The 26,691-nt window shown below is 37.0% G+C and overlaps 1 protein-coding gene across 4 annotated transcripts in view; it reads left to right on the forward strand.

Moving 5' to 3' along the window:
• The window catches only part of DGKH (diacylglycerol kinase eta), a 191,485-nt gene that overhangs the window by 145,341 nt on the left and 19,453 nt on the right, over positions 1–26,691 (forward strand). For 3 of the 4 annotated variants that reach the window (XM_087436022.1, XM_004433621.3, XM_087436023.1), the window contains 9 exons: positions 609–719; positions 860–956; positions 14,287–14,394; positions 16,717–16,830; positions 17,080–17,214; positions 18,432–18,595; positions 22,265–22,370; positions 23,406–23,498; positions 26,241–26,360. In XM_087436022.1, coding sequence (XP_087292148.1) covers positions 609–719; positions 860–956; positions 14,287–14,394; positions 16,717–16,830; positions 17,080–17,214; positions 18,432–18,595; positions 22,265–22,370; positions 23,406–23,498; positions 26,241–26,360 — 1,048 coding nt within the window. The remainder of the gene's footprint in view (positions 1–608; positions 720–859; positions 957–14,286; positions 14,395–16,716; positions 16,831–17,079; positions 17,215–18,431; positions 18,596–22,264; positions 22,371–23,405; positions 23,499–26,240; positions 26,361–26,691) is intronic. The other variant, XM_087436021.1, reaches the window with a different exon arrangement.

Raw genomic sequence — 26,691 nt, forward strand, 5'->3', positions numbered from 1 at the left:
TCTCTTCCCTTCTTAAAACTCCCAAGAAAATTTTTGGCAGTTCATATATACTTCCGTTTTCTTCCTTAGTCAATTTTGCTTTTGTTATAACATCTCATTTCTCTAATGACAGTCCTCAAGGACAGAACCATGTTTTAAACTTTGTACTTTCCAAAGCTCCTAGAAGAATGGATTGGATCTAGTAGTTGTCTGCTGAATACATATTTGTTTATTGATTAGAGTAGAAGTGGAGGAGACTTTCTAATGATCAAAAAAAGAAGAGTATTAGTTAGTACCTGACTGCAAGGCCCTCTGTACATCTGTGTAGTGAGGGGCTTATGTAGGAGAGAGAAGAACTAAGATTTTGTTACAATTAATAGAAAAGCATTGCCATGACTTTGTCTCCACTTTGCCTTGTCCACCATCCCTTTATGTCTCATGTACCAGAAATTACACACATGGACAGGGATCATGCACCTGGCATATGAAGAAGTGATTCTTGCTAAGCTTTACTCTCTTCTATAAGGAATAGAAGCTTACATGGTGTTAAGTGCTATTTTGTGTACAAATTATAATTATTATGTATGAACCTGGAATTGACTTTTATGTACTTTTCCTTATTATCATAGAGATGGATATTCAGAAAAATGTGTCATGAACAATTACTTTGGGATTGGATTAGATGCAAAAATTTCATTAGAATTTAATAATAAGAGAGAAGAGCACCCTGAAAAATGCAGGTAATTTTGGTAATAGTAATAATGTTATTACTTGAAGGCAATTTTACTTTAATTTCATTTATTATCTCTTTTGCTTACTCTGCCTTTACAGAGTACATAAATAATAGTTACTGAAATTGCCTGCCAACATTTATTTTCAGGAGCCGAACTAAAAACTTGATGTGGTATGGAGTCCTTGGAACGCGGGAGTTATTACAGAGATCGTACAAGAATTTAGAACAGAGGGTTCAACTTGAAGTAAGTTCATCTTGAAGTAAATACGTTTCAGATTGTCTTACTTAGAAAAATAATTTCATTTGTGGGGCTAATTTGGTCTAAATTCCTCTTGATTGGTGATTAAACACTCAAGGGGGAAAAATGGAAGTGATTATCAACTTTATACTAAAGGAGGTGTAGACACTGGATATGAGTGACACCCTTAATTATCATTATCATTAGCGCCTGAGATTTGGATGCTACTGTGGAGTCACGGTGCCCCATGGAAAGGTGGAGCCATGGAGTATATTTATAGAATAGGATTTTTAACAGATGTTCTCATTTAAGTTTCCAAATTCTGACCCAATTCTATAATACTTGAAGTTTTACCCTGTAAATAGCATTCATAGTAAATAGAATCTTTTAATTTAAGGGTATTTTTTGTTCCAGTTATTTCTAACAACAAGTTAGTAAAACAAAAAGAGATTTTGAACATTTAAATTTTTTAGTATTTTTTACTAATTTAAATAAGAAATTAAGGACAGCAAAAGTGATTTAATTTCCTCTGATAACAGGAAAAAGAAGTTTGGGGTCATGGCTCTGAAAAGTCTACTAATTTCTGTGAATTTATTTTCTTTCACCCTTGGTTCAGGGCTCACTGTTTATGCTGATAGGCATGTCTTTCCTTTGTTGTTAGTGCTGTCCAGTTGATTCCAACTCCTAGTGACCCTGCATACAGCAGAGCAGAACCCTGCCTGATCTTTTTGTGCCATCCTCTCAGCTTCTGGTGCTATATCAGACAATGCTCCACTGCTATTCATAAAGTTTTCATGGCCAAGTTTTTCAGAAGTGGGTGGCCAGGTCCTTCTCCCTAGTCTGTCTTAGTCTGGAAGCTCCACTGAAACCTGTCCACCGTGGGTGACCCTGCTGGTATTTGAAATACCAGTGGCATAGCTTTCAGCATCACAGCATCACTCAGCTGCCACAGTATGACCACCGATAGATGGGTGGTGTGGTTCCCTGACTAGAAATGAACCCAGGCTGTGGTGGTGAGAGCGCTTTCTTAACCACTAGACCACCAGGGCTGGCTCTGTCTTTCCTATCTTGTATCTTTATAACCAGATATTTTTTTTTTTTTTTTTTTTTATTTATTCAGTTTTTTCCCCCCAAAGCCCCAGTAGACAGTTGTATGTCATAGGTTCACATCCTTCTAGTTGCTGTACGTGGGACCCGGCCTCGTGTTGGAGGGAGAAGTGGTGCCTCGGGGCGCTCCCGGGATCCGAACCCGGGTCGCCAGCATCAGAGCGCGAGCACTTAACCGCCAAGCCACAGAGCCGGCCACAGATATTTTTAATTAAGGTATCTTCTACATACAGAAAAGTGTTCAAATCTTAAGTCTACAGCTCAATGAATTAAACTTAGCATTATTATTTTAGGTATTATCTTAACACTGGAATATAGACTAAAGAGGTGCCTGGCTCATTCATTATAAACTAAATGTCCTAGTAAATATAATAGGCTTCTATTATACCTTCCACTCTAGAGCACAACTACATGATCACCTGGTTTGATGTACCATTGCTTATAAAATTAAGATAACTGTTACTGGCAGGAAAGGTGCAAAATCAGGAAAGTTCACACCTTGTAAACACCATCTTTGACCATCCCCAGGTCCCTGCACCATCCCCAGGTCAACTTGGGTTCTCTCCTATGTATTGTACAGTAAGCATTTGTTTTTCTATCCACATCTCCTTCCCCTAGTGGGCCATACTCTTCTTAAGGACAGGTAGGGAATTATATTATTCTTTGTAAACTCATGTCTTGCACAATGCCATACCTGTTTTGAGGGGGAGACAGACAGGTAAATGATCATTTTACCATAATTTGCTAAGTGCTGTGATCAAGCCCCATAGCCGGCCATCTTGAAGATTTAGGGAACTATCTGGAATCAGAATGGTTGGATTGCCTTTATTCCTAGAAGAGCCTTGAGCTCTTCAGAAATAGTATTTCTAGCCCTTTCTACTGATAGTCCAAATTCTGAACACGACTATCTTAAATACACAGCTACTTTTTCCTGTCCATTCAACGGTGGTTCTTAACCCTTTTTGAGCTGTGGATCCCTTTGGCATTCTGGTGAAACCATGGACCACTTCTAAGAATATTGTTTTTAAATGCATTATATAAAATACATAGACTTATAAAAGAAACCAATTATATTGAAATACATTAACTGAATATTTTTTCTAGTTTTATTGAAAAATAATTGACATACATTACTGTATAAGTTTAAGGCACACAGCATGATGGTTTGATTTATTACATATATTATGTAAAGATTACCACAGTAGGATCAGCTGACATCTGTCATTTCATGTAGACACCATAAAAAGAAGAGAAAGAAGAAAAGAAAAGAAAACATTTCTCATCGTGGTGAGAGTTCTTAGGATTTACTGTCTTAACACTTTGCTGTATATCATGCAGCAGTGTTAACTGTAGTCATCATGTTGTACATTACATCCCTAGTACTTATGTATCTTACAACTGGAAGCTTGTACCTGTTGATCTTCTTCCTCCAGTTCCCCCTGCCCCCACCCTCTGCCTCTGGTAACCACAAATCTGATCTCTTTTTCTATGAGTTTTTTTTTTTTGAGATTCCACATACAAGTGAGATCATAGAGTATTTATCTTTCTCTGTCTGACTTATTTCACTTAGCATAATGCACTCAAGGTCCATCCATCTTGTTTCAATGGTAGGATTTCCACATTTGTTTTTATGGCTGAATAATATTCCATTGTATATATATATACCACAACTTCTTTATCCATTCATCCATTGATGGAGCTTTAGGTTTGTTTCAATGTCTTGGCTATTGTAAATAGTGCTGCTATGAACATGGGGGTGCAGGTATCTTTTCAAGTTAGTGTTTTTGTTTCCTTTGGATATAGTCCCAGAAGTGGAAATGCTGGATCTATGATAATTCTATTTTTCATTTTTTGAGGATCCTCCATTGTTTTCCATAGGGCTGTACCATTTTACAATCCCACCAACAGTGCAGAAGAGTTTCCTTTTCTCCACATCCACGCCAGCATTTATTATCTCTTGTCTTTTTGATGATGGCAATTCTAACAGGCATGAGGTGCTATCTCATTGTGGTTTTAATTTGCATTTCCCTAATGACTATGATGTTGGGTGATGTTGAGCATCTTTTCATGTACCTGTTCGCCTTTCATGTATCTTCTTTAGAGAAATGTCTATGTAGGTCCTTCGCCCAAATTTTTTTCTTTTCTTTTCTTTTTTTTTTTTTTGCTTGAGGAAGCTCGTCATTGAGCTAACATCGGTGCCAATCTTCCTCCATTTTGTATGTGGGACGCCACCACTGCATGGCTTGATGAGCAGTGTGTACATCTGCGCCTGGGATCTGAACCCGCAAACCCCAGGCCACTGAAGTGGAACATGCAAATGCAACCACTACGCCACCGGGCTGGCCCCATGTCCTTCTCTCATTTTTTAATTAAGTTATTTGGGTTTTTTGCTATTGAGTTTATGAGTTCTTTTTATATTTTGAATATTAACCCCTTGCAAATATTTTTTCCCATTCCGTAGGTTGTCTTTTCACTTTGTTGATGGTTTCTTTTGCTGTACAGAAGCTTTAGTTTGATGTAGTCCCACTTGTTTTTTATTTTGTTGCTTGTACTTTAGGTTTCATATCCAAAAAATCATTACCAAGACACATGTCATGGAGCTTTATTCCTATGTTTTCTTTAAGGAGTGTCATGATTTTGGGTCTTACATTTAAGTCTTTAATCCATTTCAAGTTAATTTTTGTGGTCGTATAAGATAGGAGTACAGTTTCATTCTTTTACAAGTGAATATCCATATCCTAGCACATTTATTGATGAGACTATTTTCTCTACATTGAGTGAGTATTCTTGACTCCCTTGTCAAATATTAGTTGACCATATATGCTTGGGTTTATTTCTGGGCTCTTGATTTTGTTCCATTGGTCTATTTGTCTGTTTTTCTGCCAGTACCATACTGTTTTGATTACTATAGCTTTATAGGATAGCTTGAAAGTATTATGCCTCCTGCTTTGTTCTTCTTTCTCAGGATTTGTTTGGCTATTCAGGGTCTTTTGTGGTTCCATATAAATTTTAGAAGTATTTTTTCTACTTCTGTAAAAAAATGCCATTGGGATGTTAATAGGGATTGCATTGAATCTGTAGATGGCTTTGGTAGTACTGACATTTGAACAATATTAATTCTTCCAATCCATGAACATGGGATATCTTTCCATTTATTTGTTGTCTTCTTCAATTTCTTTCGTCAGTGTCTTTTAGTTTTCAGGGTAGAGATCTTTCACGTCCTTGGTTAAATTTATTCCTAAGTATTTTATTCTTTTTGATGCTATTGTAAATTGAATCAATTTCTTTATTTCTTTTTCAGAAAATTCATTGTTAGTGTATAGAAACACTACTGATTTTTGTATGTTAATTTTGCATCCTGCAACTTTACTGAATTCATTGATCTAACAGTTTTTTGGTTGAGTCTTTAGGATTTTCTATATATAAAATCATGTCATCTGCAAATAGAGACAATTTTACTTCTTTCTTTCCAATTCTGATACCTTTTATTTCTTTTTCTTGCCTGAGTCCTCTAGCTAGGACTTCTAGTACTATGTTGAATAGGAGTGGTGAGAGTAGGTACCTTGTCTTGTTCCTGATCTTAGAGGAAAAGCTTTCAACCTTTCACCATTGAGTGTGATGTTATCTGTGGGCTTGTCATATATGGCCTTTATTATGTTGAGATATGTTCCTTCTATGCCTAATTTGTTAAGAGTTTTTATCCTGAATGGATGTTGAATTTTGTCCAATGCTTTTTCTGCATCTATCGCAATGATCATATGATTCTTTTCTTTCATTCTATTAATGTGAAGTATCACATTGATTGATTTGCATTTGTTCAACCATCCTTACATCCCAGGGATAAATCCCATTTGATCATTGTGAATAATCCATTTAATGGACTACTGAATTTGGTTTACTAATTTTTTTTGAGAATTTTTGCATCTCTGTTCATCAAGGATATTGACCTATAGTTTTCTTTTCCAGTAGTGTCCTTTTCTGGTTTTGGTATCAGGATAATACTTGCCTCGTAAAATGAGTTTGGGAGTGTTCCCTCCTCTTTGATTTTTTGGAAGAGTTTGAGAAAGATTGGTGTTAATTCTTTAAGTGTTTGGTACAATTCACCAGTGAAGCCATTTGGTTCTGGGCTTTTCTTTGTTGAGAGATTTTTAGTTACTGATTCAGTCTCCTTAGTAGTAATTTGGTCTATTCAGATTTTCTATTTCTTCCTAATTCAGTCCTGGTAAGTTGTAGGTTTCTAAGAATTTTTCCATTTCTTCTAGGTTGTCCAGTTTGTTGGCATATAGTTGTTCAGAGTTCCTCTTATGATCCTTTTTATTTCTGTAGTATCAGTTATAATGTCTCCTTTTTCATTTATAATTTCATTGATTTGGGTCCTCTTTTTCCTTAGTTAGTCTAGCTAAGAGTTTATCAATTTTGTTTATCTTTTCAAAGAACTGACTCTTAGTTTGGTTAATATTTTCTATTGTTTTTATATTCTCTATTTCATTTATTTCTACTCTAATCTTTATTATTTCCTTTCTTCTGCTAACTTTGGGCTCAATTTGTTCTTTTTTTTCTTAGTTCCTTAAGGCATGGAGTTAGATTTTTTTATCTGGGACCCTGCTTCCTTCTTAATGTAGATGTTTGTTGCTATGAACATCCCTCTTAGAACTGCTTTTGCTGAATCCCATAAATTATTATGTGTTGTGTTTCCATTTTCATTTGTCTCAAGAAACTTTTTTATTTCTCCTTTAATTTCATCTTTGATCCATTGTTTGTTCAGGAGAGTGTTGTTTAATTTCCATGTGTTTATGCATTTTCCAGTTTTCCTCTTGTTATTGATTTCTAGTTTCATGCCATTGTGAACATTGTGCCATGTTCCATGTGCACTCGAGAAGAATGTGTATTCTGCTGTTGTTGGATAGAAAGTTCAGTATATGAGTGTTAGGTCTATTGGTGTATAGTGTTGTTCAAATCCACTGTTTCCTTATTGATTCTCTGTCTGGATGATCCATCTGTTGTTAAGAGTTGGGGATTAAAGTCTCAATTGTTATTGTATTACTATTTATTTCTCCTTTTAACTCTGTTAGTTTTTGCTTTATATATTTAGGTGCTCTGATGTTGGGCATGTAAATGTTTATAATTGTTATATCTTCTTGATGAATTGACCCCTTTTCATTATGTAATGACCTTCTTTGTCTCTTTTTATCATTTTTAGTTTAAAGTCTGTTTTATCTGAGGTAAGTATAGCTACCTCTCCTTTTTTTCGTTACCATTTGCTTGAAATGACTTTTTCCATCCCTTCATTCTCAGTCTATGTGTATCTTTTAAGGCTAAAGTGAGTCTTTTGTAGGCAGCATATCACTGGATCTCGTTTTTTAATCCATTCAGCCATTCTTTGTCTTTTGATTAGAGAATTTAATCCATTTACATTTAAAGTAATTACTGATAGGTAAAGATTATTGCCATTTTGTTATTTATGGTTGTTTTGTAGATCCATTTTTCCTTGTTTCTTATTTTGCTGGGGTTTTTTTTCATGTTTTGATATCTTTTGTTATCAGTATGCTTTGAATTTTTATCATGTTCTTTGGTGTAATTGTTCCAGATTTTTCCCTTGTGGTTACCATAAGGCTTTAATAAAACATCTTAAAATTATAACACTATTTTAAGCTGATAACATCTTAACTTCAATAGAACTCCTAAACTTTACACTTTTAATTTTTTTCTCTGTCACATTTTAGATTATTGCTGTTACAATTTATATATTTTTTATATTGTGTAACTGATAACAGATTATTGTAGTTATGGTTATTTTTACTACGTTCATTTTTTTAACTTTTAAACTATAGTTGTAAATGAATTATGCACCACCACTACCAAATTACAGAATCTAATTTTGACTATATGTTTACCATTAACAGTTAGTTTTATACTACCTTTTTATGTTTTTATGATGTTAATTAGCATCCTTTTACTTCCAGTCAAAGAACTCACTTGAGTATTTCTTGTAAGGCAGGCCTAGTGGTAATGAACTCCCTCAGGTATTGTTTGTTCAGGAAAATCTTTATCCCGTCTTCATTTCTGAAGGACATCTTTGCTGGATATAGTATTCTTGGTTGACAAATTTTTTTCTTTCAATATTTCAATTATGTCATCCCCTTCTCACCTGGTCTGAAATGTTTCTGTTGAGAAATCTGCCATAGTCTTATGGGGCTTCCCTTTTCAGCCATTATTGCTTTAAATATACTTCCTGTCTGTTTCTCTTCTCCTTCTGCAATTCCCATAATGTGAATATTGTTCCTCTTCATTTTGTCCCATAAGTCTCGTAGGCTTTCTTCACTCTTTTTTTATTCTTTTTCTTCTCTGACTGGATAATTTCTAATGTCCTATCCTCCAGGTCACTGATTCTTTCTTCTACATGATCGAGTCTGCTTTTGAAACTCTCTGTTGAATTCTTCAGTTCAGTTATTATATTTTCAACTTAAGGATTTTTTTTATGCTTTCTATTGCTTTGCCTAACTTCTCATTTTATTCATGCATTGTTTTCCTAATTTTGTTTAGTTGTCTGTCTGTGAGTTCTTGTAATTCATTAAACTTCTTTAAGGCAATTATTCTGAACTTTTTGTCTGACAGTTCATAGATCTCCATTTCTTTAAGATCAGTTATTAGAGCTTTATTAGTTTCACTTGGTTTTGTCCTATTTACCTGGTTTTTCATGATCCTTGATTCCTTACAGTGGTATCTCTGCATTTGAGTAATCAGGTTCCTCTTCCAGACTCTACAGGTTTGCTTTGACAGAGACAGATCTATAGCAGTCAGCTCAATTTGCGTTTCTGGGCCTGTCTGCTGGCATGTCTGACTTTGGGCAGGTGAGGCCTGCTATTATGGTCTATTTTCAGGCGAGGCAGCTGGTTGAGCTCTGAGGTCAGGGATGCAGGGGTCTTCCACTGGCTGAGAACAGTTGGATAGGACTGTTGGCTTGGTTCCCTACCCAAGTGAGGCTGTAGGATGGGCTCCGTGGTTGCCTGGATTCTCTGGTCAGGCTTATTAGTTGGTTGGGGCTGGATACTATATTCAGTTGTAGACAAGGCAGTGAATTAGCTCCCCTGCCCTGGCAGGGCAGCAGGATGGGACCCAGAGCCTGTATGGCTCATTGTTTGGGGATCCAAATCAGGCAAGAGTGTGCACTGAATTCCCTGCTCAGGTGAGGCCAGCAGTTTTGCTCTGCAGTTGGAGAAAGCCATGGGCTGTGTTCTCTGTTCAAGCACCACTGTAAGCAAGGCTGTTGGCTGGGCTACACAGCTTCCCTTGTGCTCTTGTTAGGTTCCCTGGTCAGGCAGGCTAGAGGTTTTATTCAGCAATTAATGGGGCTACAAATTAATTTCCCTCCTGGGGCACAGTGGGAGAAGCAGCTCTAAAGCTGGTAAAGCTCTTTGTTTGTTGTTTTAACTCAAGCCTACCCAGTGCCCAAGTTACCTGGCCAATCAAGTCCACTGGTTTTGCTTTGCAAACTCTTGGCTCTGCCCACCTGCCTCTCGGCTGGAGAGCTGCTGGGCCACACAGCTTCCAGGTGTTGTTGCCAGCCCTCTGGTCAGATGGGGTCCAGAAGCCACAGCAGGTGAGTGGAGGTATGTCTCAGCTCCCTTGCCTGGGCAGGAAGGGGAAGGGTTGTTCCAGGAAACTCTCAATTTCTCAAACAGGCTCTCTGGTTGGGAGGGGCCAGAAGCTACCCTCAGCCTTGGCTATGAATTAATCCCCCTGCCTATGTGTAACAGGGGAACACTCCACCCCCAGCACTGGCTTTGCTCTGGGGGCATCAGCTCTGCCATTCCACCTCTCAGCTGGAGTATTGCTAAGCTACATAGCTTCCAAGTGTTCCCACCAGTCCCTCTGGTCAGATGTGGCTGGGAGACACTTTTCACAGCAGGTGGGGCTGTGACTCATCCCCTTGCCTGGGTGTGTGCAAACCAGGCCCTAGGGCTGGCAAAACTCCTGGTTTGAGGATCTGAATAAAGCAGATCTGCATCCTGCTGAGTTCCCTAGTCAGAGTACACCACTGACTTGGTTCTGCAGATGAGCAAAGCCACTGGTTGGGATTGCTACTTGGGCACTGCAGCAGTGAACTCGCCCTGCCAAGATCCCTGTGCTGGTTGTTGCAAGCTCCTCCCCCCTTCTCCATCACATCAGATTCCTAGTGATTAAGCCCCACAGATTCCCCTGTAGTCCCCGTGGAGTGAGATCAGAGTAGCAACTCCCACAAAGTGACCCATAATGCTGGGGGTGTGTTGGTTGTCCCCCCTGGGTTCTTTTTTCCCACTAGAGGCACCAAAAGCTCAGGAAAACACCTCTCCACGTGGTACTGTGCTGGCCTGGGGGGAGGGACAATGTGGTCAAAGTGTAGCCACTTCTCTTACCCTTCTAGTGGGTCTGTCTTGGTCTCTGTGGTGCAGCACGGGTGCCTCAGCCTCCCCCCGTGTTCTAGGATTCTTTCAGAGGTCCTGTTCTTGAATAGTTGTTCTTGTTAGCAGGGAGCAAAATCAGGAATGACCTATGTGGCCATCTTGGTGTCGTCACTCTCCCAACTAAATATTTTTGTAATTGTTATAGAGTAATATATGTGTTTCTTCATTGCCACATCAAACAACAAAAATCTAATGGCATGTATAAGTATCATAAATTTTGACGTAGTGATGAGCATAAATGATATTACAAGATGTCTGAAACGTCTAATGTAATATAAAAATGTCTGTTTTTCTATTGGTGATGAAGTCATAGGTATTGCTAATACATCTTTTATTACCTACATTTACAGTTGGGTGCAATGCTAAATTTTGGAGGTTAGTGAACGTAAGAGATACATTTTTACTGTTCAAGGTAGCAGACTCTTGAATCTATCCGTAGACCCCTGGTTTCAGAACTTCAAGTTAAGAACCTTTGATATAGAAGTTTATGTTAAGTGATAAAAAAGAAAATGAAATTAGTAAGACAAGATAAATGAAAACATGTTAATATATATAAAAAGATAAAGTAGAAAAAGTAGAAAATTCTTTGCCATAGTTAAAATAAACAAACAGATCACATCCTGAGGACTATGGAAGACTTATTGTCTAAAAATTCATTTGCTTGATGCTGGATCACTTGGGATAAATGTGGAAAAGAGCCAAGACTTGGGACACTGCCCAGAAAGATCCCTTGAAAGACAGTGCCCATCCTTGGCAAAAAAAACTCAACTTTTTGCTCAGAGAAGTTTCCTTTCCCTGTCGTATTGTATAGAAGAAAGAGAATCTGGGCTGGCCCCATGGCTTAGCGGTTAAGTGCGCACGCTCCCCTACTGGCAGCCTAGGTTCGGATCCCAGGTGCACACCGACGCACCGCTTCTCTGGCCATGCTGAGGCCGCGTCCCACATACAGCAACTAGAAGGATGTGCAACTATGACATACAACTATCTACTGGGGCTTTGAGGAAAAAAATAAAAAGGAGGAGGATTGGCAATAGATGTTAGCTCAGAGCCAGTCTTCCTCAGGAAAAAGAGGAGGATTAGCATGGATGTTAGCTCAAGGCTGATCTTCCTCACAAAAGAAAAAGAAAAAGAAGAAGAAAGAGAATCTGAGTTCGTGTCTTGACTTTGAATTGGTGCAGAACAAAGACTCTGACCTTAGTTTCCCCATCTGCAAAATGGATAAGTAATGCTTTCATGCAATATCATAATTAAGTGAACTAAGGTGCAAGAAATCACAGTGTAAATTGAAAAGAACTATACAAATATCAACTGTTTCTCAAGGCACATCAACTGTGAGTGTGATGTATACCCAAGTTTCAGAACCATTGATATTTATAATCCTCTTTACAATCATGGGAATGCCAGAAATGTAAAATAACATCATAACATCAAATTTTGCTAGTTTTAGAGTAGAAACACATTTGACCTTTGACTGTAAAATTTCATTAAAATTTCAAACTCTTTTCTTAAGAAGTGTGACTTTTTTGTTCATAATATTCCTAATTTATACAAGTCAAGTAGGTTGTTCTATTTTTTAAATGAAATAACGGTCATATACTGTTTTGTATCCTTTAAGTACTAAGATCCATGAAGTAAAAAACAACTTTTAAAAAACAATGTTTATCTGTAGTCTATAATGAAATACATGATAAAGAACAAATAGTTGTTTAATTCACATTTTTTGTTATTCCAAATATTTGCATAATCTGATAACAGATATTTCCATAATCTGTTCATGCCCTTTCTAAAACGCTAAATAAGTTTGGCTTATTATATAATAGTAATTTCTATCTTTGTGTAAGTCACTTCGATAATAACTAGTTATAACTACTTTTTAAATCATGTTATAATAAAGTTTAGTGAATCCTTTCTACATATTGCCTTTAATTCTTAAACTTTATGAGGTAATTATCATTCTTTATGAAGTAGGTATTGTTATTCAGTTCAGAGAAGTAAAGTCACCTGCCCAAGATCAAACAGTTAATAATTGGAGGAGCCAAAATTTCAACTTCAGTGCTTTTTCACCATAAAATGTTAATTTATAATTGTGACTGAAGAAAGAAATTTACTGACGTCCTACTGTGGGTTTTAGGTGCTTTCCTAGCCCTTACCTTATTGGCCGCACAGGGACTAGGCATTATTAGCCCATTTTACAGATGCGCAAAATGAAGCTCTGAAAGTTTAAGGGACTTGCCCAAATGAGTCACAGAATTCAAAACAGGCCCACTGTCTTCCCACTGTACCACACTGCCTAGTGAAAGGAGTTAGAAAGCTGATACTAAATCAGAAAAAAACTATAACTGCAATTTTATAGCATTTGGCAACATCATGAACCACGAGTGGAAGTGTGGGAAGAGAGAGTTATATATAAAAGAATATAACACACCTGAAGTTTTTCCTGATTATAAGAGAAACAATTGAGTCAAGTGACCTTAATATATTGAATCTGTGCTGCTCTCATTTTTCCTATGTGATTCTATGAAATGGATATTAAGCCCTTAACTCGGGCTGTTTTGCTTAATGCATATATGTTCAATTCAGCAACGTATATGGAACGTCCTTCTGAAAATGTTCACCTTTTTTCATATTGTGCTTGCAAATAGTGTTTCAGTTTATAAAATCTCTCAGACTGCTCTGAATTGTTTTTTAGATACTTCTTTGATATTTACGTAGATAGCATTTTTCCATTTCCTTAAAGTTAGTCATATGATTTAAAACAGCTTATTCTAAAGCACACAAAGATATCTGTTCAATTTATTAGGTTCAGAAAAAGTTTATTATTCTACTATATACTTAACGTTCATTCATTTAGCAAACACACATCGAGCACCAGCTGTGTGCCTGGAATGGCCCTAGGTACCGGAATACAGCATGGACCTTTGAGTGTGTTTTCATGAAAAAGAAAAGAAAGGAATTGTAAAAGATGCCTAGGGGGGTAAATCAAGTATAAATTTTTCTCAGTTATTTAAAATGGTTGAAAAATGAATTCAAACCAGATTCTCATTTGTTCTAAAGGTTGAAGATAATTTTGATTGGCATTAAAATGCAATTTTTGTAAAGTTATGTTTATAGCATCTATTTTAAGTATGACATCTGCAAGCTCTTCACTGAAACCTTCTACTCAGTAGGAATTTATTCACATGTCACATATAATTACTTCACTGGCTATGTGATTTCTTTTCTCATTTAAGTGGTAATTAAGTTTTTATCTAAGTGATTAATTAGAAGGCACGGAGTGTAAGGTGCTTTCTGACATACATGTTTCTTTCTTAAGGAACTCAGTTTTGAGTTTAGCCAGTCACCGGTTAGTTACAGAGCACAGGCAAAGTACCAGGAGTAGTGAGAGGTGCTAGACGAGATGATTAGGACGCAGAGTCACCCTCACAGAGCCTGTTTTAAAAAGGATGCTTACAATAAGTACAACGATAACCATAATACAAATGAGAATATCACAAGTGACCTAAAAAATACTCAAGCAAGGTATTGCATGATCTTGGAGGAAAGAAGAGATAAAACATTTTTTAAAATTTGATTTTCTGTAACAACTTCTGCTATAGTTGCTTATACTTTTTAAATTTTTAAATGAAAAAAAAATTAGGTAAGGGTAATATGTAGGAATATATTTACAGGAGAGCAAACATTACCAACACACTTTCCCCCACCATCCTTTGTCTTTGGTGTTCTAGTGTCTTCCAAACTAGTGGGTTTGCTCTTCTTATCTAACCTCTAAGCTTTTTACCTTACAGTGTGATGGGCAGTATATTCCTCTCCCCAGCCTGCAAGGAATAGCAGTGTTGAACATTCCCAGCTATGCCGGAGGCACTAACTTTTGGGGTGGAACTAAAGAGGATGATGTAAGTATTGCCCTGCTCTTTCCAGCTTCTAGAGGCTGCCCCCATTTCTTGGCTCATGGCCATTTCTCCATCTTCAAAGCCAACAGAGGCAGGCTGAGTCTTTCTCACATTGCATAGCTGATCTCTTCTGGCCCCCTCTTCCCCTTTTAATCACCTTTGTGATTACATTGGGCCCACCCTGGTCATCCAGAATAATCTCCCCATCTCAAGGTCCCTAATTTAATCATATCTGCAAAGTCTCTTTTGCCATGTAAGGTAGCATTCACAGGTTCCAGGATTAGGACATGGACATTTTTGAGGCAGGGAGGGGAGCATTATTCTGCCTACCAAAATACCTTTCTGTACTTTTAATTTTCTAAATTTATATGTATATTAGTTTTATCTTTAGAACGTCAAAAGGGCTCATTTGGCCATTAAGGTTTAAGACTATTTTTGTTTTCCTTTTATACTTTCCTAGATTAAAAAAGAAAAACAGGGGGCTGGCCCAGTGGCATAGTGGTTAAGTTCACACGCTTCGCTTCGGCGGCCCGGGCTTCATGAGTTTGGATCCCAGGCACAGACCTACACACCACTCATCACGCCATGCTGTGGTGGTGTCCCACATACAAAATAGAGGAAGACTGGCACAGAGGTTAGCTCAGCAACAATCTTCCTCAAGCAAAAAGAGGAAGATTGGCAACAGATGTTAGCTCAGGGCTAATTTTCCTCACCTAAAAAAAAAAAGAAAGAAAGAAAAACACAACCTAACAAATGTAATTGTTCTAAAAATAATAAAATAAAAGAGAGGACATAATTATTAAAGTAAATCTAACAATAAAAATGAGAAGTGTTATTATGATCTTTATTTGAAGAGTCACATACATTAATAGGCCCTTTGATTTGAGGCTTATGATATAGGATGGTTCCCAGTGACCCATTTTCTCAGGGCTCTTAAATGAGCAGGCAGGGATTAAAGTATAAAATAAATTGGAAATTATTTGTAATTTTCATGATATGAATATATTCCAATCCTATTGGAGTATAAAAACTTACATTAGCAGTTTTTTGTCAGCCTATCACTACTCTTAAATATTTTAAGGGTAAGAAATCAGTGAGATTAAGATAAAGCTAGCATTTCTTGAATACCTCCTAGGTAGTGAGACACTGTTCTGAGAGCTTCACATTCATAGTTTAGTACTCACAATTTTTATCTACATTTTACAAATACAGAAACTGACACAAAGTTTATCCAGTTAGTAAGTAGCAGAGACAGAGTTTAAAACCAGGCAGTCTGATAAAAAAATGATAAGAAATCATCAATGTTTGCAAATTTGTGTCTTGATATTTTCAGTGAAAGTTTTTTGTTTTGTTTTGTTTTTTGTGAGGAAGATTAGCCTTGAGCTAACATCTGTTGCCAATCCTCCTCTTTTTGCTGAGGAAGACTGGCCCCGGGCTAACATCCGTGCCCATCTTCCTCCACTTTATATGGGACGCCACCACTGCATGGCTTGACAAGCGGTGCGTCAGTGCGCGCCCGGGATCTGAACCCCAGGCCACCACAGCGAAGTGCACGCACTTAACCACTATGCCATCAGGCTGGCCCTGAAAGTTTTAATTAGGATACTAGTTTATACTGAATAATTTTTTCAGAGGTGTAATTGTTTATGATATAGTAAAAGAGACAAAGTAATACAGCTGAAATGTAAAATTTTAGGTTAAATTAATTTTGTGAAAATGCATTTAACATCAAAGCAAAGTAAGCCTATATGATTTTTGTCCGTTGAGGTTTCTGTTTCTATATTCTCACATGCCCTAAAAAGTTGTTGTGTTAAGATATAAAGCACATATGCATATTGCTTGTAACACCTTGAAAGGTTTCCCTTAGAACATACCAAGTGAACTGGAGCATCTTTGCATGTTCCATGAGCCTTATGAAATCCGTATCACCTTTTGAATGTTTTAGGTTTCCTAAAATTACACGCATCATTTTATCAAGACATGAGTTATGTATGAACAGGTATTTAATACATTTTATACCAAGATGAATTATTTGGAAATACAATAGTTCACTAGTTCTAATAGCCCCCCTCATGAGGGGCATGAGTATTATATCCATGTGGGTATTAAAACTATTTTTATTATGGTTGTTTATTTTAAGCTATCTTCAGTGATTTTTTTTAGTCCAGAGATTATCACTTCCTAATAATATTTACTTACTTTTCTACTTAATATTTTTCTAGATTTTTTAAAATATGTATGTTGCAGAGTTTACGTTGCTTGATGTGCTACTTCACTTAAACCTTAACTTTATTAGCGGAAGTGTAATGTAGCTTTTCCTTTCAGATATTTGCTGCACCATCATTTGATGACAAGATCCTGGAAGTCGTTGCAATATTTGACAGCATGCAAATGGCAGTTTCAAGGGTTATTAAGCTACAGCATCATCGAATAGCTCAGGTTTGTTTCTCTAATCAAATCTGACTTTATTACTTGGGCCACTGGGGAAGCATTTCCAGATGACTCCTACTCTGTATGTTCATCCATAAAATATTGACTTTCTTGTCATGTCAGTTGTTAATATGTCATCCTAAGTGGAAAAGCATAACATTCCATTCCACAGATTGGACTAAAAGTCAAGCTTGAGTGCAGATTGAGTGTCAGTTTCTCAGGATGATTTGTACTCTAAAATAACTTGTTTTGTTTCAGTGCCGTACAGTAAAAATCACTATATTTGGTGATGAGGGAGTCCCAGTGCAGGTGGATGGCGAAGCATGGGTTCAGCCTCCAGGGATTATCAAAATTGTGCACAAAAACAGAGCTCAGATGCTAACGAGGGACAGGGTAGGTAACAAAAAACATTCTTCTAGATTTTTATCAAGCCTTTCAAAAACAATCTTAAATTGTTATGAAAAATAGAAACCAAGGAAAAAGATTTAAATTCTCCCTTAAATCTGACGTTTAAGTCATTGTGGTTTTAAATATGAACAAATATTTATTTAGTTTTTAAAAAAATTAATAGTCTTTATTTTTTATTTTTTATATTTTTTAGGTTTAAAGAAAAAGTGAGCAGAAAATACAGAGAATTCTAATTCTGTTCCCACATACCTCCTCGCCTCCCCAATGAGCACTTTAATTCCCCTATTATGTTCTCTTCACCATCTTGTATTAATGCGTACATTTATTGCAGTTGATGAGTAAATACTGATACATTATTATTAACTAAAGTTGTAGTTCATGTTACTCTTTGTGTTGTACATTCTATGGGTTTTGACAAATGTATAATCACTTGTATCCGCCATTACAGTATGACACAGAATAGTTTCACTGCCCTAAAAATTCCTTGTGCTCCGCCTATCTATCCCTCCCTCCCTTACCCCAACCCCTAGCAACCACTGATCTTTTTACTGTCTCCATAATTTTGCCTTTTCCAGAACATGTACTTTTTAAAAAATTTTTTTTATTTTTTAATTTTTTGTGAGGAAGATTAGCCCTGAGAGCTAACATCCGCGGCCAATCCTCCTCTTTCTGCCAAGGAAGATTGGCCCTGGGCTAACATCCATGCCCATCTTCCTCTACTTTCTATGGGACGCCACCACAGAATGGCTTGACAAGCAGTGCGTCAGTCCACACCCAGGATCCGAACCTGCGAACCCTAGGCCACTGAAGCGGAGCGTGCAAACTTAACCGCTACACCACCAGACCTGCCCCTAGAATATATACTTTTAATTAAGGTCACACTCATAGCAAATAAGACTGCCAATATTCCTCCTATCTGTTATACATGTAATAGTAGAGATTGAAGCATAAATTGAAGCTTTTTTTTTTAACTTTTCAGTGATATATTCATCATCATCAATTACATTACTTTTTACTTGTTGCAACGCACTGGAAAATGTTAAAATATCTTTTTTGTACTTACAATTTAGTTTTCTACTTACAAGTTATTAGATTAGGAAAAACAACAATAGCAGTTTGAAAGTCATTCACATAATATCTAAATACACATTTATTTGGGCCTCAGAGCTCTAACAATTCATTGCAATATTGATTTCAAATAGGCTTTTGAAAGCACTCTGAAATCTTGGGAAGATAAACAGAAGTGTGATTCTGGTAAACCAGTTCTTCGAACCCATCTGTACATCCAGCATGCCGTTGACTTGGCAACAGAGGAGGTGTCGCAGATGCAGCTCTGCTCCCAGGCTGCGGAGGAGCTCATTACCAGGTGTGGTGGTCCTGCTGGCTTTCGGGCTATGAGAACTCTGGTCTTGGCCAATTTTGTTTTTTTAATTTTAATGCCTCATCAGTTGTTTGGGGTATCTAAAGGACATACATTTACTGCCTTTCTTCATTTGCTGCCTCATTTATGCCTCAACAATTAGGGCTCTCCTTCACCAGATCCTCTCCAACCTTCACATACACACACCTGTGTTCTCTACAGAACAGATCTTAGACTTCCAGAAGCACAATGGAGAGCTTGCCTGACTTACCCTACCACACAGTACTCTTTCCCTTGTTGTTCATTTCCCCAGTTTGTACATAATCTTTACACTATGCCCCTCACTTATATATTGCCTTATAATTATTAATTAAATGTTTATGGAATGTAGAAAGAAATGTAAACATTAACCCTACTCCCAAGGAGAGTTGGAGGGTGGGCGGGAAGAGTCCAAGAATCAGTTTCTGACAGACTTATCAGAGAGATTGGGAGACCACACAAATTAATTTTAGTAGACAGAAAGGGAGGAGATAAAAAACACAAGTTCTATGAGTGTAAAACAGATGCAAGTCACTATGACCGGGAGTAAACTTCAGAGCGGAGGAGGGACCATAGACAAGTTTCTGATCTCCTCTTCCCCTAAATCTTACCTACCAGATGGGGATAATAAGGGCTACCCTACCAGGCCGCTGTGAAAGTTAAATGAGTAAAACACTTTACCACCATGGAAAGTACTCGTTAGCACGTCATATCTGGCATATTTAGTGTTGCCTGCTTGGTAGCTATTATTTCCTCCCACACCTTCATCTGGTCGCTGATAAAAATGTTGGAAAAAAAAAAAAGGCAGACAACGCTCAGTGATACTAGGGCTACTTACTGCTTCCCTCCCTCTTACTCACCATCTGCTCCCCTCTTATTCCTTAGTCTCCTCTTTAAATGTGTGTTAGATACCTAGAATGTACTAGATGTTAGAGGTATAAGAGAAAGGATTTACACTCCCTACTGCTGGAGACCAGCCTTCAGAATTAGAACTGCAAGATACTGGGTAACTCAGGAGAAAGGTAAGGGAAAATGAATATTTAGTCAACTAAATCCATATAACTGCCTTATTGTACATCTCAGCTTCTTATCTACAGAGATATTAGTTTTAGGGTAAACAGGTCTTTTTTAGATAGTACTACAAACAACTGGTATGAACTCCAATTTATAGGGCTTTTTTTTTTTTTTGCTTTTTTTCCAGCTTTATCGAGGTATAATTAACAAATAAAAATTGTATATCTTTAAGGTGTACTCATGATGATTTGATATATGTATACATTGTAAAATGATTACCACAATCAAGTTAATTAATACATTATGGAAAAGAGTATGGAGGTTCCTCAAAAAATTAAAAATAGAACTATAGCATTTTCTTGAAACTAAAATATACCCCCTTGAAATATATTTCCTGTATTATCATCCTGTCAACCAACCAAATAACCTTATCAAAAAAAAACGAAGTGAAAGTTGGCCAGACTTTCTTTTGGTCAACCTAATCTTGTACCACATCTGTTTTTTTTTTTAATTTTTCAAAAGATGAAGATCAGTCTCACTCATTAGTTTTCAGAATTTATTCAATCAGTATTCAACAGATAATTTTGAGCCTCTTCTATGTGCCAACCACCATATTAGGCGCTGGGGGTGCTAAGATGAGTACATTGCTGTCCCTCTTCTGAATTTGCTGGCAAAGTAGTAGGAGGGAGAAGTATGGTCGAAGTACTGTCACAGGTCACACAGTGGGTACTGTGGACACACAGAGGAGACCAGAGGCAGTGAGGGAGGGCTGCCTGGATAGGGTGACCTCTCAGCCAAGTCTTTAGGGAAGAGTAAAAGTAGAAGCAATCTAACCATGGGAACCAGCCTGGGCAAAGGCCCAGAGGAATGTGAGTACATAGTACTTTCAGGAAATCTCGGGGAGTTTAGGGTGACTGAAATGTTGGCATGGTATTTTTGAGAGTGTGGGAAATGTGGACAGAGAGGTGGGGAGGCCAGGTCTTCATCAGGGTGTTTCTAGAAGCAATGTGGAGCATTGTCTGCAGGACAGCAAAGCTGGGGCAGGGTAAACACTGTTGGAACGATCCTAATAGGAAATGATGGATGGAGGCAGTAGAGATGGAAAGAAGAAGAGAGATTTAAGATAGGTTAGGATCTAAAATTGATATATGGCCATGATTTAGGAGACAGGATGACCCTATGGTTTCTAGTGAATGGCTGGATGGATTTTGGTGCCTTTGATGGAGCCATAGGATTCATGGAGAGGAACAGATTTGGAGAGGGAAAATGATGGGTTCCATGTTGGATTAAAGAATTTTGATTATGTTAGAGATATCTAGGAGGAGATTCACTTGGCAGTTGGAAATGATTTAAAGTTGATTTATCTCTTTCTTTTTCTTTGAAAATTAGAATAACATTTACCCATCTCCATTCTTATGATAAATAACGCATTCTTCATGATTTCTCAAGGTTATTGGTAAGAATGCTGAGATGACATTTGGAAGTTCTTTGTGCCTTGGCTATCAATTGTGTGATCCTTAAGAATTAAACTCTTTTCCTTTACTCTTGATTAAACTACATAGGGCTTCTGTCTCTTCCCTCGTTCTACCCTTTCCACATTGAGGATCATTCCCCTTGAAGACGTCAGAAGCAAAAAGGATTTGAATCATCTTGCCTTCTTGCTCATCTGCAAACCTTACATCATTTTCTAGCAATTCTCCTTTCTCTTCTAGTGCCCTCCAGGATTTTGTCTTTCTAGGACTATTCTTAAGATTCCTTTCTTTTCTTTTTTTTGTAGTTATTTATTTTCCCCCCCAAAGCCCCAGTAGATAGTTGTACGTCATAGTTGCACATCCTTCTAGTTGCTGTATGTGGGACGTGGCCTCAGCGTGGCGGGAGAAGCGGTGCGTCGGTGCACGCCCGGGATCCGAACCCCGGGCCGCCAGCAGCGGAGCACGCGCACTTAACCGCTAAGCCACGGGGCCGGCCCTTTCTAGGACTATTCTTGAAGGCTTAGGTTCCAGAGGACTGTGGTACAACAGGCTTTGGAGTTGGATAGACATAGATCCAAATCCTGGCTCTATCATTTACTAGCTTTGTATACATACTAAATCTCTCTGAGCCTCAATGTGTTCACCTATAAAGTGGAGAAAATTAATCACAGCTACCTTTTAAGATTGTGAATATTAAATTAGGTAGTGAATATACAGCATTTAGCATAGAGATGATAAGTATGACAGTGCTCTTCCCCTAAAATGTTGTATTTGTTCCTGGTTGAAATTTCAGTGAATTAAAGGTAAGTTTCTACTCTTTACATTTGGGACCCCACTCACTTTGCAATGATACCACAGAATGAAATGTTATTATATTTTTTTTCTTCCAAATAGCACCTCAATATGTTTATCTCTGATTCTAAGCCTAACTCTTTCTATAAAGATTTTTGGTTTAGTGTTCTTTGTTGCAATGGGGTTTGAATTTTGTAAATCTACCCTGTGCCATTCATAATTGAGCAGTCATTTAAGAAAAAAAAATTTCCTTAATGACCTTTATTTTATTTGTTTTATTCTACCACTGCTACACTTTAGAAAAATCAGTAATACTCAGAAAGGTTTTTTTGTTCATTTGTTTCGTTTTTGCTTTCAGGATTTGTGACGCAGCCACGATCCACTGTCTTTTGGAGCAAGAACTGGCCCACGCTGTGAATGCATGCTCCCACGCACTGAATAAAGCCAACCCGCGGTTCCCAGAGGTGAGGAGCTAATGGTAAATTCTCATTCCACAGAATTTTTTGCTGTTACACGTATGTTTTGATACTGTAAGATGTGCCGCGCCCTTTGAAAGAATGTTACACAGTCTGTATGAGTCGAGTAGCTGCCAGAAGCTTATGGTAAATTTGTGGCCAGATGTTTCTTTTCCTGCCATTTTACCATTCCTGCTCTTCAATTCTCTTCATTTTTTTCTATTTCATTTTCAGTCACTTGTCACCTTGCCATCTTCTTTCTGCTCCTTAACCACAACCATTCCTCCTTATTCCTTCTTTTGTCTTCTCCCCTGTACCTTGATATAGGTATCATGCATTTATTAAAGATGTTCATTCATTTTTGAAGTCATATACTAAAATTATTCTTACTTCATTTTGTTTCACTAAATTGGTAAATTTTGTGAATTTTTTAATGTAGAAGTTCAACTTTTATAACTTCTGTAAATTTTTTGATGTAGAAGTTAATAGAATGGATAGAATGTAACTCTCTTGAAATGTGATGCATGGTACAAGGCTTATAGTATAGAGAAAACTGATAGCATTGTTTTATTCTTAGTTATTCAATTGAAGTTGACTAAATTAATATACAAATAACTGCTAGTCCTCAAGACTAAAGTCTAAGAAACAATCTGGTTGGAACTTCTGAGAGTGAACATCAGTGGATAGAACTATCTATATCAGCTAATATCCCTTTTAAGACATAATTTTCTTTGACTGAACTTTTTTATGGGAATGTGCATATGTTGTTGCCACCATATACATGTTTGTGTGAAGGAGATGTGGTCCTGAGTGTATTTCATAGCCAGGGATTCTTTTGGTTCTGTGATGTAAGAATTAGAAGAGATAATCATGCTAACAAATGTGACTATGAAATTTTGCAATTATAATAGAATTTTGGTAGATTTAAAAAATATTTGTGGTGTGAATTTAAATTGGAAGAATAAAATGTAAAGTATTTGCTGATGACTGAATCCCAATTTAATACAGAACTACTTGTCTTTAATGTTGTTGTTTTTTTTCTAGAGTCTTACGAGAGACACTGCCACTGAAATAGCCATCAATGTGAAGGCACTATATAATGAAACAGAATCTTTACTAGTTGGCAGGGTTCCTTTGGTAAGGAAAAGAAATGCTTGATAACATAAGAATGATGATAAATGTATGGGCCTTACCTTCATTAGGGAGCATGCAATCATCAGATTCTAATGCAGAAGCAGCTTCTGGCCTCCAGCCTTAGAGCTTCCTTTTAACCTGCTTTTGCCTTCAAGAAAATATATGACTGAACCTGGGAGTTGTGATTCAGGCTAACAGGAGTAGAGATCCCCCTCACATTTGCCATCATGTTTCTATGCAATCCTGCTCTCCCCAGTTTTGAGAGACTTGAGCTTTATAAAGTGTGGTAGACGTTCCTCAGGTACTCGTTAACTCATTATGACAGCAAAGTAGAGGAAATTGTTCTCAGAATTAACATTTGAGATATGGTTGGTATGATTCTCTAGATTTGCTTAAAAGATGACACTTTCTAGAATCAGTGTTTCAAGAACTAAAATTCAAGAACTAGCCATATCCTTAGGTTAACTCAGGTTGGTGCTGGAAATCAAGATTAGGCCAAGTCTGAATCTGACCACAGCCCATGGACGTCAAGCATAACTACTAGAAGTCCACAGATGTCCTCTTTGGTTTGCCCACAGTCTTTTCCTTGTCAGCCTTTCTTCATTCCTTCACCATTTTCAAATGTTCTAGTTTATTGGGTCTTTTTCGCCACCTAGTGTTCGATTGTAGGTTATTCACACTTGCTGTTGTAACTGCATAGAAAGCCTTAGGCATTAGCGATTTTCTTCTTCCTTGTGACAATTCTGATAGATGATGATCTTAAAACATTTCTCTTGATTGTAATTTTTTCTCTTTATTTGGAAAATATACACCTAAATTAAAGTGATTTGTACGAGTCAGAGTATCTGGCACAGTGGGAAAATGGAGGTGTGTCTCATAGCCTAGCTAACTGATAAATGACTATGGTTGGAATTTCTGTTTGATTGGGGTCCAGAAGAGTACCACCCTTAGAGCATCGTTTACTCTGAGAAGAGAAGCTTAAAGGCTGCATGAAGTCCATTGCTCTCACTCACCTCCAGAGGAAACTGAAATACAGCTTCCTTGGGGTAAGAGGTGGCTGCCTCTGCTGTGGCCATGAAGAAAAACTGTTAGGGAAGAAACACTGGTTATCTGTTTTGATAAAACCAATAGGAACATCTTGGCTATTCTTGACACTTCTATTATTAACCAGAATCTTCTAGCTGCTCTTCTAAAATAAATTAGTCCTATAGGAACACCAGTGAGCTGTGACTTTGGATCCAGTTTTTGGCTGAAGGACGTGTATTTTTTGTGTTTTTTGAAATACATTTAGATAATTTCTTATTGACAAGAACTAGAAGTATAACTTATTCTGTATTATAGCTCTCTACACTGTAAGTACCCATTGGGTGTTACTGGGTTAATATTTATCAATTACATTATGTTAATATAGAAGGACTCCCCTCCGTTTTTAATTCTTCTATCATTGTCAAATATGGATGTTTGGTTTAAAATGTATACCAGTGGATTTTTTCAAAACCTTTGACAATATTGATATCAAAATAAAGAGTTGATCATAGTTGAGAACAACTAAGATTTACTCTTTATTTTGCGTCTAGAACGAATATGCAATAACCATTTCATCAATTTTATAAGACATATATTCTCAGACTAAAAGGAAAGTGGTAATTTTATATGACAAGGTGGAGAATCTCCATATTTTTATTAACTACAAGAAATAGTAGATACTTTGAATAACGACAGAGGGGGAAAAAATATTGTCCAATAAATAACAGTGACATTCTCTCTGAACTTTCAGTTTAAAATTCTATGAACCTATATGTTGGTACTTTACAGTTTTAAAGTAATTTATAAAAGTATTGATTACCTGGATGAGACCTTAGAAATAATCTAGTTACATTCTACTATTTATTGAAGAGGAAACTAAGACTCCTGAAATCAATTAACCTTTCCTGAGTTGCATAGTTAGTAACAGGGCCAGGGATAGAATTCAGTCACCTCTCTTCCAGTTCTGTGCGTAACAGTGTTTATTTCACTTTTATATATTTATTGAATTTATAAGTGCTTTTTAATAACTGCTCCAAATGGATGGATAATAGGTGACCAGTTAAATTCTCTTTAAAGTTTCCAAACCTCTCCCAGATTACAAGCCATTTAGCTTTTTGCTTTGCCCTGATTTTACAACAACTTATCATCACAAATTTTTCTGAGGTTTGTGGGTATTTTTCCTTAAACTTATTATTTTAATTCTCCAAGAGATTATTGTGCCAAGCAGTTCTTATTATATGACATGTTTTTGACCAATTTTTAAAATATTATTATTTGTTCACATAGTGACCTATGTAAATCAGAAGGATTTTTGCCACAATAAGTAGATTAATGAGATTACTCACCAGTGCAAATGGGCAGAATGGGTGGATGGATACATGGATAGGAAGGAAGGGACGGAAGGAAGAGGGAGGTAGGCAAGGATTTACAGAGAAAAAACACCACAAGCAATACTTTCTTCTGTGAAATTATTCAAGTCATACTAGCTACTTAGATCATCTTTCGGAAGTAAGGATAAATCTATTCAGATGGTTTTAAATGAACTAAGTATAAAATAATTGGTTCTTTTTTCTGTATTCCTTTATATGAAATACAACAACAACCTAGTCTACCCTAATAAGAGATAAAGCTGTTCACTGTCAAAAGAAGATAATTTATTCTATTTGAGGTTGGTCACTGAGCCTGGTTTTGTTTTGTTTTTAATCTGCTGGTAAATAGCATTTGGAATCTCCACATGAAGAGCGGGTATCCAATGCCTTACATTCTGTGGAGGTGGAATTACAGAAATTAACAGAGATTCCTTGGCTTTATTATATCTTACACCCAAATGAGGATGAGGTATGTAAAATTTGGCCTGTTGCTTTATAAATGTAGACCTTATGATGATAGAATTTGAACTTGTCTTTTAAAAAAGATATTCAGGAGAAAATGAATTTTGACTACCACTTTCAGATGTACTGATCTTGGACAAGCAAGAAAGGCTTTTATGTGAACAAAGGTATCTCATGGGAATCAGTACATTTTCAGTAGTGTATGACGTCGTGACCTTGTTTTGAAGAAGTTATCACTTCACAATGATTTGTGTTTATAACCCATTCTTATGTTATCTCTAACATCAGAGTGGATTTTTCTTCTCTTAATATCCTGAGAAAATTCTTTTCTTGCTCCA

Source organism: Ceratotherium simum, chromosome 10 (genome assembly GCF_057802395.1).
Source record: "Ceratotherium simum simum isolate JZ-2026a chromosome 10, ASM5780239v1, whole genome shotgun sequence".
Taxonomy (NCBI): Eukaryota; Metazoa; Chordata; class Mammalia; order Perissodactyla; family Rhinocerotidae; genus Ceratotherium; species Ceratotherium simum.